This window comes from Terrapene carolina, unplaced genomic scaffold (genome assembly GCF_002925995.2).
Source record: "Terrapene carolina triunguis isolate 2854851 unplaced genomic scaffold, T_m_triunguis-2.0 Scaffold234, whole genome shotgun sequence".
NCBI lineage: Eukaryota > Metazoa > Chordata > Testudines > Emydidae > Terrapene > Terrapene triunguis.
In genome coordinates, this window is record NW_020664585.1 from 13586119 (window position 1) to 13599980 (window position 13862).

The following is a 13862-nucleotide window of genomic DNA, read 5'->3' on the forward strand; positions in this document are numbered from 1 at the left end:
TGGGTGGAAAATCTTATTATGGTTTAAACCAAGCTTATTTTGATGTCGTTTAAATCAATTACAAGCAGGTTTAAGCTAGCCTGAAATAAGATACACAAACCAAAATAAGACTGTCCACACAGGGGCTTATATCAGTTTCACTAAACATGTGACGTATGTGCGGACAAGGCCTCAAAACCCTGTGTGGACATTCTTAAACAAATTTAAAACTGGCTTACATCAGTTTAGCTTGTCTGAAGCAAGGATTTGCTCCAATTACTCTAAGGAATTGCTCCAAGTCAGTTTTTAAACCACTTTTAATTAACCCAATGCATGTTCTGTGTATAGACGTGGCTTTGCTCTTTCAGCTTTCATTTGATCAATGCTGCCCCAGAAAAAAGATCCTCAGTTATTCAAAGGATAAACTAGTAGGCACCAAAAGCCCAAATTTTGCCAAAATCCATCAAATCACTTTTTGTTTCCTTTGAAAGTTTCTTTGTTTAGGTCTAAGGCTTTCCACCACTTAATGGTAACAAGAATTTTAGTCAATTTACCTGGGAGGACATTCCATGGCATGGGTAGAGGATCGCTTTGTCATCATCTTCTGCTCCCTGGTCTAAACAGTAGCCACTAGCTTTGCTGTTACGTACCTACAATGACAGCAGAAAAACCAATTGCTTTAGGCACCGCTATCCATAATACAAGCCCAGTTGATTGAAACTTTGTCGCTTTGCAATTATCAAAGCAAAGAGTATATGAAGACGTTCAACATTTCTTTGAGGAAGGAAAACACTCTCATTTACCAGCAGTGACACTCCATTAATCCTTTCCTAGGACACTCGTAGAGACTTTGACAGTGAATTTCCTATATGAATAAACACAGCTGCATTATCAAAATGTGCTACAATCTTGCCAAACTATCAACTTGGACCAGATCTGTATTTTCAAGTAATTGCACAAAGATCATAAACCACTAAAATTCACTGTAAAAGCCACAGGCCAAATCTTGCTCCAAGTTATGCTTGTGTAAATCTAGATTAATTATGTTGATTTCAGTAGATTTACACTGGAGTAAATAAGGGGAGAATTTAGTTCTCTATGCTGAAAACACGACTAACTACACCAGGGTGTTTCTGATAGTAGAGCACTTTATATGTTATTGCAGGGTGTATATAAAGCAAAAGTATATATAATGAACCTTAGTTGAAGTAGGAACATATATAGTATGGGAGTAATGTATTGTGTTTGGTGTATTGTCATGAGACAATATAATAATAATAAATAGTACTGGGAGAATTTCTAAAGGTTCAAAGGTTAGGTGCAGGTCATCAGCTAAACCAGAAGTTCAGTTACTTTCCCAGACTATATGGGCTTTATCAGTTTGAAAAATCAGGATGAAAATATGGTGGGATTTCAGGTGTTTCTTCCTTCCTAGTCAGGCTAGAAATATCACACAAGCAGCTTCTCTTATATTTTGGAATTGCCTGGAACCAGGGTGTGCAGATGAACATGAATATGTGACAAACACCTATTCTGATTTTACAAAAGAGTCACTTAACTGAACATCTTGAAACCATCAACAGGTCAGGTTTAGTTCAGAGGGTGAGCAAATTTTCAGGCATCCAGATGTTATACAAATGACTGTGTAATTACTGCACAGGTATAATAAAACATCACACATAAAATACCAGAAACTCAATAAATACTGATTACTACATATACTACATGAAACATAACAGGCAATTTGGTGAGGGAATTAAGATATACCAATGGTTAAGCTTCAGTAGGATTATTTTATGACTAAGGTACTACACGGGCTAAAGAAGATGGACAGCTTTATGACTGGGCCTTAAAGATTGTGAATTGTGTCAATAAGAAATATATTTTTACTGTTGTGTCCATCTACTCAATACATTTATTTTCCCTAAACTCGCTAGAGTCCAGAGACTACAGTGACCTCTCTTTCTCTAAGAAAATAACCAGAAGGGAAGATTTTTAATAACAAGTCATCCTTAGTGTCACCTACAGTACATTGCAACACAGACACAAGACTCCAGAGGAACTGTGCCAATTTACATCTGCTAAATATCTGGCTTTGACTCTTTATCTCTATACATTTTAATAACTAAGATACTTGACCATCAAGCTTCCTGTTTCACTCAAGAACCTTCTATCTGATCACTCAATGGAAACAGACTTCGTTATAGTGAATGACTTGCTGAAAACCTGGTGTAATAGGCATCACTTGATAGTGCCAATGCACTTCCCAGTTAACAACCTTCTTGGACCTGACGGTTACTAATAGCTTAGGTTGAATTTACTAAATGTCTTTTCTCATTTAGTGCCAGGGACTGTTATATTAAGATGCAAAGTGATATTACCCAATAAAACGTGCACTTTGCATCAATATCTAAAGTGAATGACCTATTTATATATGAGCTCAATCAAATGGCACAGGAAAGAAGAATGACCACATGAAAACTCATTGCCTTAGGATTTGAATTTACCTTCAGTAGGCAATTTCAGATTTTTTTTTACAAATTGCATGACATTGAAGTTATTAGAACTTTGCATAATTACAAGGCATATCAGTCGTTTTTTAAATAGGAGATTATGCTATTATCTATTTATATATTTATTAAAACAAACAACAACAAAAGCCGTGCAGGTGAGTCTGAGCCACAGATGCATATCCAAGCTTTCCTAATTATCAAGGCGTTTTGGATCTTGGTTTTTGGATTCGCCACTGTAAATCAAAGAAGTCAGCCACAAAGTATGCGCATGGATCAAAGCCTCTCTAAAATTCTGATGTGTCTGGAGCCAGGAGTTTTGTTTGGGCTGATCTTTAAATATATCTGTCTATAAAAATTAGGTTAGATTTTGCAAGATCTTATTCAGCACTAGTCTGTGGGTGAAAGTGGGAAGAGGAAGAAAAGCAGAAGCTAATTGCAAACCAACAGTGACGTTTTTATTTACTTTGAGTCTCATGTGTTGAGCATAAGACACACCCAATTGTAGCCTCCACTCTTGCTCTCACAAGGGTCTCAGTTTTCCTCCAGCAGCAGGATTTTCAAAACTCAGTGGGCAAAGTCAATGTATTCCATTGCAAGATGTTAGTGTGGTCCAAAGAGAGACCCCTTTCTTAGAGGATACAGTGCCCACGCCACCCCCACTTGCTCCAATTAACTTAGATTAACTGGCTCAGTTGCCTTGATTGCAGACTTTTTGATTTTGTTGTTTATGATGGGCCCATTTGGGACAAATTGCCTTGGATTTACATTATTGAGGTATACCAAAAGAAAAACCAGGAAGGTGCGTCTCATTGTTCATGACAGTGATTTAATCTGATGCATTCCAATGGGAAAGATAACATTGCTTATAGCCTACACTTTATAGATTGGATTAAAGAGGTATGGGAAAGTTTGTGTTCCTGCTGTCAAGGCGATTTTAAATTGTACTGTGTAATCTGATGCCCACAAACTAAGATGAAAGGCAAGCTCTAATGCAGTTATGATGTATTTTCAAAGTCATACAGCACCTCTCCATAAGTGATTGTATTGTTGTAAACCCTCATTTCAGGATAGACGTTCTCCAGGTACCACTTAAAACTCCGGCACTGCAGTCGCTGTCGTAGAGCTATTCTTTCTGAAACATCTCCGAAGTCAACTCCTGGGTTCTGCAAAGCAGGAATATAGCAGAGAAATCCCATCATAACGACTTGACAGTTGTTTTCTTTACTTGAAACCAACCTGGAGATTAGTTTGTTTGCAAGCTACATTTCCCCCTTTCCTTTGTAAGTAGCTACTTATTGTACAGCTGGCCAGGACAACAGACAATAAATAGTAATGGAAAAGAAGAAAAACGAACAAAGAAACAAACAAAAAACAAAGTAAAAACAACATTTAAAAAACTGAGATTATTGGCACAGAGAGCTGTGCTAAATGTTTGCAATGAAACTTTAATGTAATTGACCTGGTTACAGATTTTGTTACAAACTCAGGGCCTAATTCTGATTTAAGGGTACGTCTACATTGCAGCTGGGAGTGTGAAATGCAGCTTGTGTAGACGTACCCATGCTAACTTGCTGAAAATAGCAATGAGGGTGTGGCAGTCCATGCCACCGCATCCTCACTGCTATATTAAAGCTAACCTGGGTACATCTACATGAGCTGCAAATCACACCCCTGGCTGCCGTGCAGACACACCCTATGGGTACGTCTTCACTGCAATGTAAGCCCAGGGTTAGTAGAACTCAAGTTAGCAGACCCTGGGTTTGTTAAGCTAGGGCTTAAGCATCTACACTCATCTGTAACCACAGGTTAGGAATTGCAGAACCCTGGGTCCCAACCTGTGGCTCCAGCATTTACATTGCATTATGCAGGCCTGAGTCCAACCACTGTCCCAAAACGTGGCCGCTCTAGCCCTTTGTTCGTGTTGCCGTGTGGGAAAACTTGACTGTCTGCCCAAGCTGACTGTCCAGAGGACAAAGGAAGTCAGCTCGTGGGATTGTGGAATACTTTATGGTGGACTCCCAGAGCATGAGTCCAGTGGGGCTGCAGCCACACTGTAAAGCAACAGGGCTTGAACCCCGGGTCCCAGTTTGACCCAGGATCGGGCCCTCCACCCCTCTGGGGTTCTGGGACCCTGGTTCCAAGCCCTAGGTTAGTGCAATTTGTGTATAGAAGGAAGGAGTGTTAGGCTTGAGCTTGAGTTCAAATCCTGGGTTTACATTGCAATGTAGACATACCCTAAATCAGTGGTTCTCAACCTGCGGCCCGCAGGCTGCTTGCGGCCCAATCAGCACACAGCTGCGGCCCATGTGACATCCTCAGGGTCATACAGGTAGTATTGGATGTGGCCCACAATGGTAAATAGGTTGAGAACCACTGCCCTAAATTATACCAGTTTTACACTGGTATAAATCCAGTAACTGATTTCTACAGAGTTAAATCAGTGGGATGGGATTAGGATTAAGCCCCCCCAAAACTCAGATCAGGCCTGGTAAAAGGTTCATTACATTTCACTAAACTTTTGAGTAGGCCTTTCTCCAGTTTTATATGAATCACAGTTGATTTGTGGAGTTTTGACGTAACACGCGATGAAACCCAGCACCTGTGATGGAACTTTGCTTTGAGATTTTGCATACCTTTGAACACACCATTTAAAAAAAATATTCAGGTTGAAGCATCAACTCATGTGATCCAAAAACAGAGCCAGATCTTCAGTTAGTGTAAATCAGCATAGCTCCATTGACAGCAAGCAGGTCTTCAACAGAGCTACACTGACTTACACCACCCAAGGATCTGTCCCAATGTTTGGATGAACCCCAGTGAACTGAAGCCGAGGAGTTTTGCACTGCTCTAATTGTATGCACCCAGGGCCGGCTCTAGGTTTTTTGCCGCCCCAAGCAAAAAAAATTTTGGCTGCCCCCCATCCCAGCCCTGGGTTCCTCGCCGCACGCCCCTGCTGCCCCAGCCCTGGGCTCTCCCCACCCACCCACACCCCCTGCCGCCCCAGCTCTGGGCTCCCTCATTCCCCCCCCCACACACCTCCTGCCGCCCCAGCCCTGGGCTCTCTCCTCCCCTCCCCCACCTGCACCCTCCTTCCGCCGCAGCCCTGGGTCACTGGTAACTCACTCCCACGGCAGGGGAGAAGGGGGGGTTAGATGGGTTGGGGTTTCTGTGCGGGGCAGTCGGAGGGGGTGGATGGTGGCAGGGTGAGGCTACCCTCCCTCCCTGTGGAGTGTCCTATTTTTGAATGTTAAAATATGGTATCCCTGCCCTTCACAGTGCAGCTCTCCATTCGTAGCAGGCTGCAGCATGAGGTCTCAGCTACCTCCCTCCCTCCCCCTTTTTCCTGTTGGTAGTGGCCAAGGGAATGCTGGGAAATGTAGTTCTTTCCCTGCTCCAGGGCTGGCTCTATAGGCAGGGAGCTAACCAAGGAACTACAGCTCCCAGGGCCCCCTGTTGGTTCTCAGCTCCCATGCTGGATCCCTGCCACCCCTGCAAATGGGCTGCCCCAAGCACGTGCTTGCTTTGCTGGTGCCTAGAGCAACCCCTGTATGCACCTTATATATTTCCTTCAGAAAGATCCCTATGTGCTTTACAGACAATATTGAATACTGGGTTACAATTCAGCAGCATATCTTAGCTTGAGCTTTATTAGTATCCCCACTAGACAGTTAGTTTTCTGGAGAGAATACAGCTTTAGTAATGAACAGCCTTTTCTATTTGTCTCATAAAGAGTTTGCTGGGTGTACTGCTGCTTGCGGATGCAAAGTTCTGTACATGGCATCCATTCAAAGGAATGTGAAGACGAATCGTGTATTATTTCTGGCTACACTGAAGGAGAGTATCTTTCATATGTAGTTGATATTGCACATCATTCAGAGTGAAGAAGGTTAATTGCTAGACATAGGATTTCTGGATCACTAAAATTGGTAGGGAAAGGATTACAAGAAAGGGTATAACCAAATCTTTGGTGCATTGACACACTGTTTTCTTGACTTGTTAAAGAAGTTTGCAGGTTATAGGAGCATTGTTTTGCTTTTGTGTATCAATCAACCATCCTCTAGCCAGAATGCAAGCCATTCATAGACTCTCAGTGGCTTGAAACAGCAATCAAGTACAGAAAGGATGGTGTGAATTACAATGGGATGCTGTAGGCTGATAGTAGCATTGCTAACGCCTACCCTAATGCCATAATTTCACTGGCAAAGAGCACTCACTATTCAACAATTAGGTGACCCATCATCTCATTCACTATGTCATTTCAATTGAAAGCGAAGCTTAGTATGACAAGCAGACATGCTTTGCAGCTCCCTGTACCGTTGAGTCTGTTCTATGTAAGCTATGGTCATATAGTGTATAGATTATTGGCTGGTGGTGTTGGTACAACACACTCAATGCTTAATATGGAGATGAATAGGGTAGATGGTTCTTGTTGATTGAGCGGGGAGGTTTTTACTCCTCTAACAGCCAGATGATCTAGTCCTATAGCTAATGAGAGCACAGTATGTTTTATTTCTCAGTTTAATGCCCCAGTGCAATAGAGCTGTGAAACAGCAGCATCCTAACTTTTTTCAAGAACTAATGGGGTTATTTTTACGATCTATATTTTATCAATCATTTTCTTTTATGGAAAGTAAGTTTTAATGTACCATGCTTCTTGCTGGTTTTATGTCTTCCAATATAGATGTGTCTGGTTTTTTCAAAGCACTGCTTTATGTTTTCAGTGCAGAAAACAGCATCAGAAGGTAATCCCTGAGAAATTTAAGAAAATCATATTTTGGCATAAATGTTTATTTAAATGTCTTTTTTATTTTTTACTCTCAGCATTCATTTGTGGAAACCATCAAGCAAACAAATTTAGCAGTTTCTTTTTTCTCTTCCCATCAGAAATCTAAGAGCCCTTTCAAAGGGATGCAAACCTGGCCACAGTGGGTTTAAAGGAAAATGTTTATTGATGCACATTTTTACATCATTCCCACACCAAGATCAGGACCCTGTTGTGCTAGGTGTAGGGTGACCAGATGTCCCGATTTTGGTGGATTTTTCTTATATAGGCACCTAATACCCTCCACCCTCTTCCCAATTTTTTATACTTGCTATCTGGTCTCCCTAGCTAGGTGCTACATATACACATAGCAAGAGATAGAACGTGCCTACACTATCGTGACCAAACACCAAACTACAAAGCTAGACCGTTTGGGCCTGATTCTCCCATCCATTACACCAGTTTTATACTGGTGAGCTCCACTGAATCACCCCAGCATAAACTGGTGTAAACAGAGTGGGGAATCAGGCTCAGCGTGTTTATTTGTATCACGCACCATGACATTTATTTGTAGACTTTTCAGGGTGCTTATCTGTGTAATATTTGAGTATCTCAAAGATGAATGACCTCATAAATGAATGACTTCCTCCCAGGAATCAAATAAGCCCAGTTCATTGTGTTAGGATTAGGTCATAAAGGTGGGTCACTGCTTATCAGTGTGCAACTGAACTTATTCTGGGGAAACAAATTAAGATGGCCGAGTTCTTTGTTTTGAATATTTGCTGCTATGAAAGTGCTCTTCCTCCCACCCTCGGTTAGTAGTATCACCCAGCACAGACAGAGGTAATTCAGATCAGATATCCATAGTTCTCTGCCTCCATTTACTCAGGTTATAGCGTGTTCTCCACTTACTGTCATTGGGATGTTCCATGCCATGTAAACATGTGACTTGAAGTCATCCATCCAGACCTCAGCAGCCCGCAGGGCATTGCGCTTTGCATAGTAATCGATGTCATTGTTGTAAGGTTTCTTTGTGCGTTCAATGTGGGCAACTCTCGAGCAAGGTAACACTTCCATGCTTCCCCCGCACTGCCAGACCTGTGAGAGAGTTGGAGGATAAAACAAACCATGAAACAAGAACTTTTCCCTGGAAAACAGGCTGCTATGACTATCTATGGTAAGATATTGTACAGCGGGTGATACGTCAGCCTCTGATGACTTGAGATAGAGTCACTGCTCTTTGAGCCCTTAGGCAAAGGAGCAGTTGCATGAGAAACCCTAACACCTGGATGTTAGGGACTGGATTTAGGTGGTGTAAACTGACACAGGTCCACTGAAGGTAGCTGAGGCTCTAACTGCGGATGTCATATTCCATTTCATGGGCTGTGTGCTTGTGTACGCTGGGGCTTATTTCCTGCACCAATTTCCATATAAACTAAGTAACTGCTAATAGCTCAGGTATGCCCATGTCTGAAAGAAGCCATGTGGTGCCTGTGCAGTGGGCATGGAACGTATCAGATGGGGCATTCAGCACTGGAGATTGCCCCTCAGTTAGGAAAGGAATTATGTGCATGAGAAATGTAAACCGAAAACAAGTGGCACACCACATTTAACTTCCCACTGTACAGAACACATGTTTGATTTTGAAAGTCAGGATAGTCTTCCTTTTTAAAATTTGCCCGAGAACAATCCTGCCCAACCCCCTGGGTACGTAAGGCTACCATGGCCACATGGTCCCTTTTAGGTTCTGGCTTGAGCAGAGCTAGCCCGTGTATGTCTGCCTGTGCCAGGAATTACATCACCCAGCTGCTGTATAGACATACCCTTGGACTACAAGCCTGCACAAGGGAGTGAGAGTGAGACCTGCTCCTACACCACTTCTTGGACTGCATAGACTTTAGGTTTCATTGTGTACGTGAGCAGGTGCTCTAGGAGCACGTGGGCAAGAGAACTGGGGAATGGACAGAGCATTGACTCAACTCCCTGGACAGTGCAATACACATAGTGTCATAATCTGCTGCTAGTATAAGCCAGCAGTAAATTCCCTCTGTCCCTTGACCAAGCCAGGGGGGAGCAGAGAGGGAGCTGTGTCAGAGGTGTCTCTCTAGTCACAATGCCTCCTAGCATTACCCCAGCGCTGCTGCAGTTTATGCAGCTCAACCTGCACCTGAAGTCTCAGTCCAGCCCTAAGGAAACAAAAGAGATCTTAAAATATAAGCAAGAGTCCATAGCTTTCATATTGCTGAGAATAACAGCTCATTTTCCACGCAGGTTGGACTCCATGAAAAGACAAGGGATTTGTACCCTACACATATTCAGAAAGACAACAAATTACTTGGAGAATGGCAGATAAAATCCTGTTCCTTGACGCTGTTTTTTTTTTTTTAATACTTTGTTAGTTAATATTTATTTATTTATTGCCCTCCTGGTTGTTGACTAGTAAATCACTGGCCACAGAAATCTGCATTTGATAAATGAAACACACTGAAACACACTGCTCATAAATTTGGACTGATATACGCCTAGAACTTCCACTGTGAAAGGAAAGTGCACCCCCGTCCCCCAAAAAAAGGGAAATGCACAATACTCTTCAGTGTATTGTTATTTGTCCTACCCGGCTTGGGATTCAGCCATGTAATATACTGTACATTTTTCTCTCTCTTGCTATGGTTAATGACCTTGTAATTTTTATTTATATATTTTGATACCAAGGGTAAATACATTATCTGAGTGGCAGATTTATTTCCTTCTAACAGTGATGCTTAGGCAAAATGAGAAACTAAAAGGTGCTAAAGCACAGCATTAAGAGAAATCGTTTAGCTCATCTATAAATTCAACACAAGTAGTTATTTCCTGGTGATGAATTCTGCCCAGATGAAATCCACAGGGGACCTGGACACCTCGCTTTGAAGAAAACAGCACCAGAAAAATATTGCCTTAGGGTACAGAATGCTTGCCCTGTCAAACATGCTGTGTGTTGCTTACAAGACAGTGCAAATTTGCATGATTAACCCATCTGCAAGCACTCAGATTGCTGTACATTTCATTCCTGTCTCCCCTCTTCTGCCATCCTCTAAACAGGAACGAGATATCTATGGAAGATGAGGCACAAGAATCCTTTGTGAGCTGTGATCAACGATGCCAGGAAGTGGAACATTTCAGGTATGAAACAGACAGTTAGACATACTGCCACTCAGACTCTCTGGTCAATTCTCTATGGAGGGGTACACCCCTTAAAATGTCCTAGAGTACGAGGAATATCCCATATTCATTCCCACATCTTATAAGACTTAGCCCTTACACAGCAGTTCTCACACAGAGCTCTCAAAGTGCCTTATTCAGGTGAGTAAGCATCAATATCCTCATTTCACAGATGGGGAACCAGAGATGCAGAGAGTTTAAGGTCCACACTTTCCAGACTGGTCACTAATTCTGGATACGTCCATTTTTGGGTGCCCATTTTAAACACACGTAGGACCTGGTTTTCATAGGTGATGAGAACCCACAATACCAAGTGATGTTTCTAGCACCAGGAGCCTACGTATGCTCTTTGCTCGTTTAATGGGAAATGCCAAAGGGAGTATCTTCTTCCAGACTACTGAACACAAGATCCAACCTGGCTCTTTTTCCCCCTAATGTGATTTAACATGGCCCAGATGTGGCACAATGCTCTTTGCTGTTTAAAAAAAAATAAAAGACAGACAAAAACAACAGGAAAGTATTCTGAAATGAGCCACCCTGGTTCACACATTGAGAGCTGCCCAGCTGTAGCACTGGAACAAGCAGGACAGGGAAGGTACAAGAGAGATCGGAACAAACTAAGGCATTTAGCCAACCATTTGTTCTTAAAACAATGCCTCGGATTGCCCCATACATGAGAAACAGCTGTGTCTTTTATTCTGTTCTATAGAAGTTCTTGTACTGGGCTCATCATTGTCATATCTACCAGCAGGGGAACCTCAGACTTTCCAGGTTGTTCTGTGAAGATGAGAGTGAGAATGTTGTTATTCCACAGGAGGAGAGACAAGAGGCTCAGCCTTCTCAAGTTTGCCTGTCTCCAGAGATCTGCCGGAGGACAGGGCCCACCAGACTAGTTCTGGGACTCTTGCCTCATCTGCCCGGCAGCGTGTCTCCATTGTCAGTCACCCTCCCCACCCCCCGTACTCGGTGGCATATAATAAATAAGTCCAGGAGGACACAGGCTGCATTTGGGCCCCGGTGAGCATCACCTGGTGTCATGTTTTAAGACTTTATCAAGTAATTCCAAGAGGCACTCAATTTATTTCCTAAGTGCAATTGATTTCCAGTTTGAATATTGATCTTCAGGCAGCCATAAACAAAACTGATCATATTTTCTATTTGCAACATAAACAGACATATTAAATATTAAGAAGAACAACTACTTACATCAGTGCCAAATTACTGTCTGAGTGATACTGTTTGTGCTTTATGCTGAAAAACTTAATGGTGCTAATGATAAACTATACCTGTACATCTGAGAGAGGCTGGGGTATAGGAAAATATTTGCTGTACACTCCCTGTAGTTAATTAACCCGGACATCATATGGCAGATACCAAAGAGATTTCAGCATTCAGACTTTGTTTCCATTTACTAAGCAAAACTCAAGCAATGTTGTGATTTCCTTGATCCTTAATTTGTTTCTATGCATCAATGAAGTTCTATGTAATCAAAATAAAGTACACAATGGGCAGCTTGGAAGGGATATAAACCCTCGTGCTTCATGGCATAAGGCAAACTTTAACTCTTGAAGGTTAGGAAGGAACTTGCCCTTAGGACAGATTTCTCTATAATTCCTCTGAAGCAGCTGGTAGTAGCTAGAGTTGGCCAAAAAAGGTAAATTATTATTTATTATGATTATTATTTATTATTATTTTCAGGACATCTCAAACACATTTCTTTTATTTTTCAAAATTGCCAGAGAAAATTCTTAAAATGTTTCAATAAAAAAAATGAAACCACAAAATGTTTGGTTTTCAAAATCCCTTTTTGATTTAAAAAATTGGTTTTAGACAGAAATTTCAGTTTTTGAAAGCCAAAACTTTTGACCAAAACCAAAATATTTTTGTTTTCTGTTTCTCATTGAAACACTGGAAAATGCCGACCAAACCAAAAAACCGTCCATTTTGGTTCAAAAGCCAAAAAAAAAAAAAAAAAAAAAAGCTTGAAAAAAAAAAGTGACCAGATCTGCTATTGGCCAGTGCTGGAGACAGGATGCTGAGCTAGATGCTTGTCCAATCCTGTATTCCTATAGTGCCTAGAAAGAGGACAATGCCTAGATGCTCTCAAACACTGCAGCTCAGAGCTATTTCCAATACTGCCATGCCCTGCTGGGTGAGTGTTAATGTTCAAAAACATCCCGGGATTTAGAACGCAACTAAATAATTTGCAACCAGGGTGGTCCCAATTTTGAAGAAACGTTTACAAAATTACAGGATTGCTCTACAGGGGCCTAATTCTCTTTAAATTGAAATGTGTCCTATGTTATTGTCAGCCATTCAGCCCTTGGAGACCCACTTTCTGAAAATATTTGTCCATTGAGTAGTGCGTGAAATGATTGGTTTTACCTCAGAAAACTAGAGTGGATTCCAAATGCTTTATGACCACTCTTATGTGTGTGTTTAAAAGCACTGAGGGAAGGAGTTCACCTGCATTTCAAAAGCAGCTGAGGTTGGAGATTATTCCTACACCCACGCGCTAACAAGTGCTCTCAGGATATGATTTTGTACTGCCAACACGGCTATCCAGGAGTCATCAGTTTGGTAGGCGTGGTTATAGTAGAAGAAGAAAAGTCAGTCTGCCCTTGGATGTGTGTTTGCCACTTCTACTGCCTTTCTGCCAGGCCCAGCAGGTCTCAAACCCAGATTTGCAGAGCTGCCAGGCAGCAAACACCTCCACACTGCTGTAACCAGCTCATGTTCCACTACCCCTGTCCCACTGTGGACACAGACCACAGGAAGTCCCACTTCAAGGGGTCTGACAGGCAGCAGCCTCATTGGCTCCCTACTCTATATAAACCTCAGGGGCATTTGAGGACATGTCCAGGCAACAGTGTAGTCTCCTGCCACGACCATTCCTGATTTCTGCTCTTGAACTGGGTTTTGACCGTGGTTTAATTTGGACCTTGCCTCCTGACCCAGATCCTGAAACCTGACTCAGACTCTGAGCCCTGGTATTGTCCCCAGCCTGGAACTTGACTATGAACGTCTCCACTATTCTTGGCCTCATGTTTGACCCTGTTCTGACCCTTGGTCCTGGCTGCCCTTGCCAGGACTCTGACACTTCCCTACGAGTTGTAACTGCACAGCCAGGGATATAGTTGGCAGTATGAAAACCCAGTCTAGAAAGAAAGACTATAATAATAAAAAATAGAAATCTGTATCCTGCTTTGAAGTTCTGCAGCTCAGATGTGTCACTGTTCAGGAAGAAATAAAAAGCAAACCCCTCCATTACTAAAACCTTTCACTCAAGGCAACTGCAGGGGACGAAGTATCCAGAATGCTTGGCATTAGAGCAGGTGTTCAACTTTGTGATGGATTTGCTTCCAAGTAATCACCCTTCACTGAGGATTTACGTTGCCTCTACAGAA

General features: G+C 42.1%; 1 protein-coding gene across 1 annotated transcript in view; it reads right to left on the bottom strand.

Moving 5' to 3' along the window:
• The window catches only part of GALNT9 (polypeptide N-acetylgalactosaminyltransferase 9), a 215926-nt gene that overhangs the window by 16055 nt on the left and 186009 nt on the right, over positions 1–13862 (bottom strand). Inside the window, exons 7-9 of the mRNA XM_026656939.1 lie at positions 8167–8352; positions 3518–3655; positions 534–629 (exon numbers count right to left, since the gene is read on the bottom strand). Coding sequence (XP_026512724.1) covers positions 534–629; positions 3518–3655; positions 8167–8352 — 420 coding nt within the window. The remainder of the gene's footprint in view (positions 1–533; positions 630–3517; positions 3656–8166; positions 8353–13862) is intronic.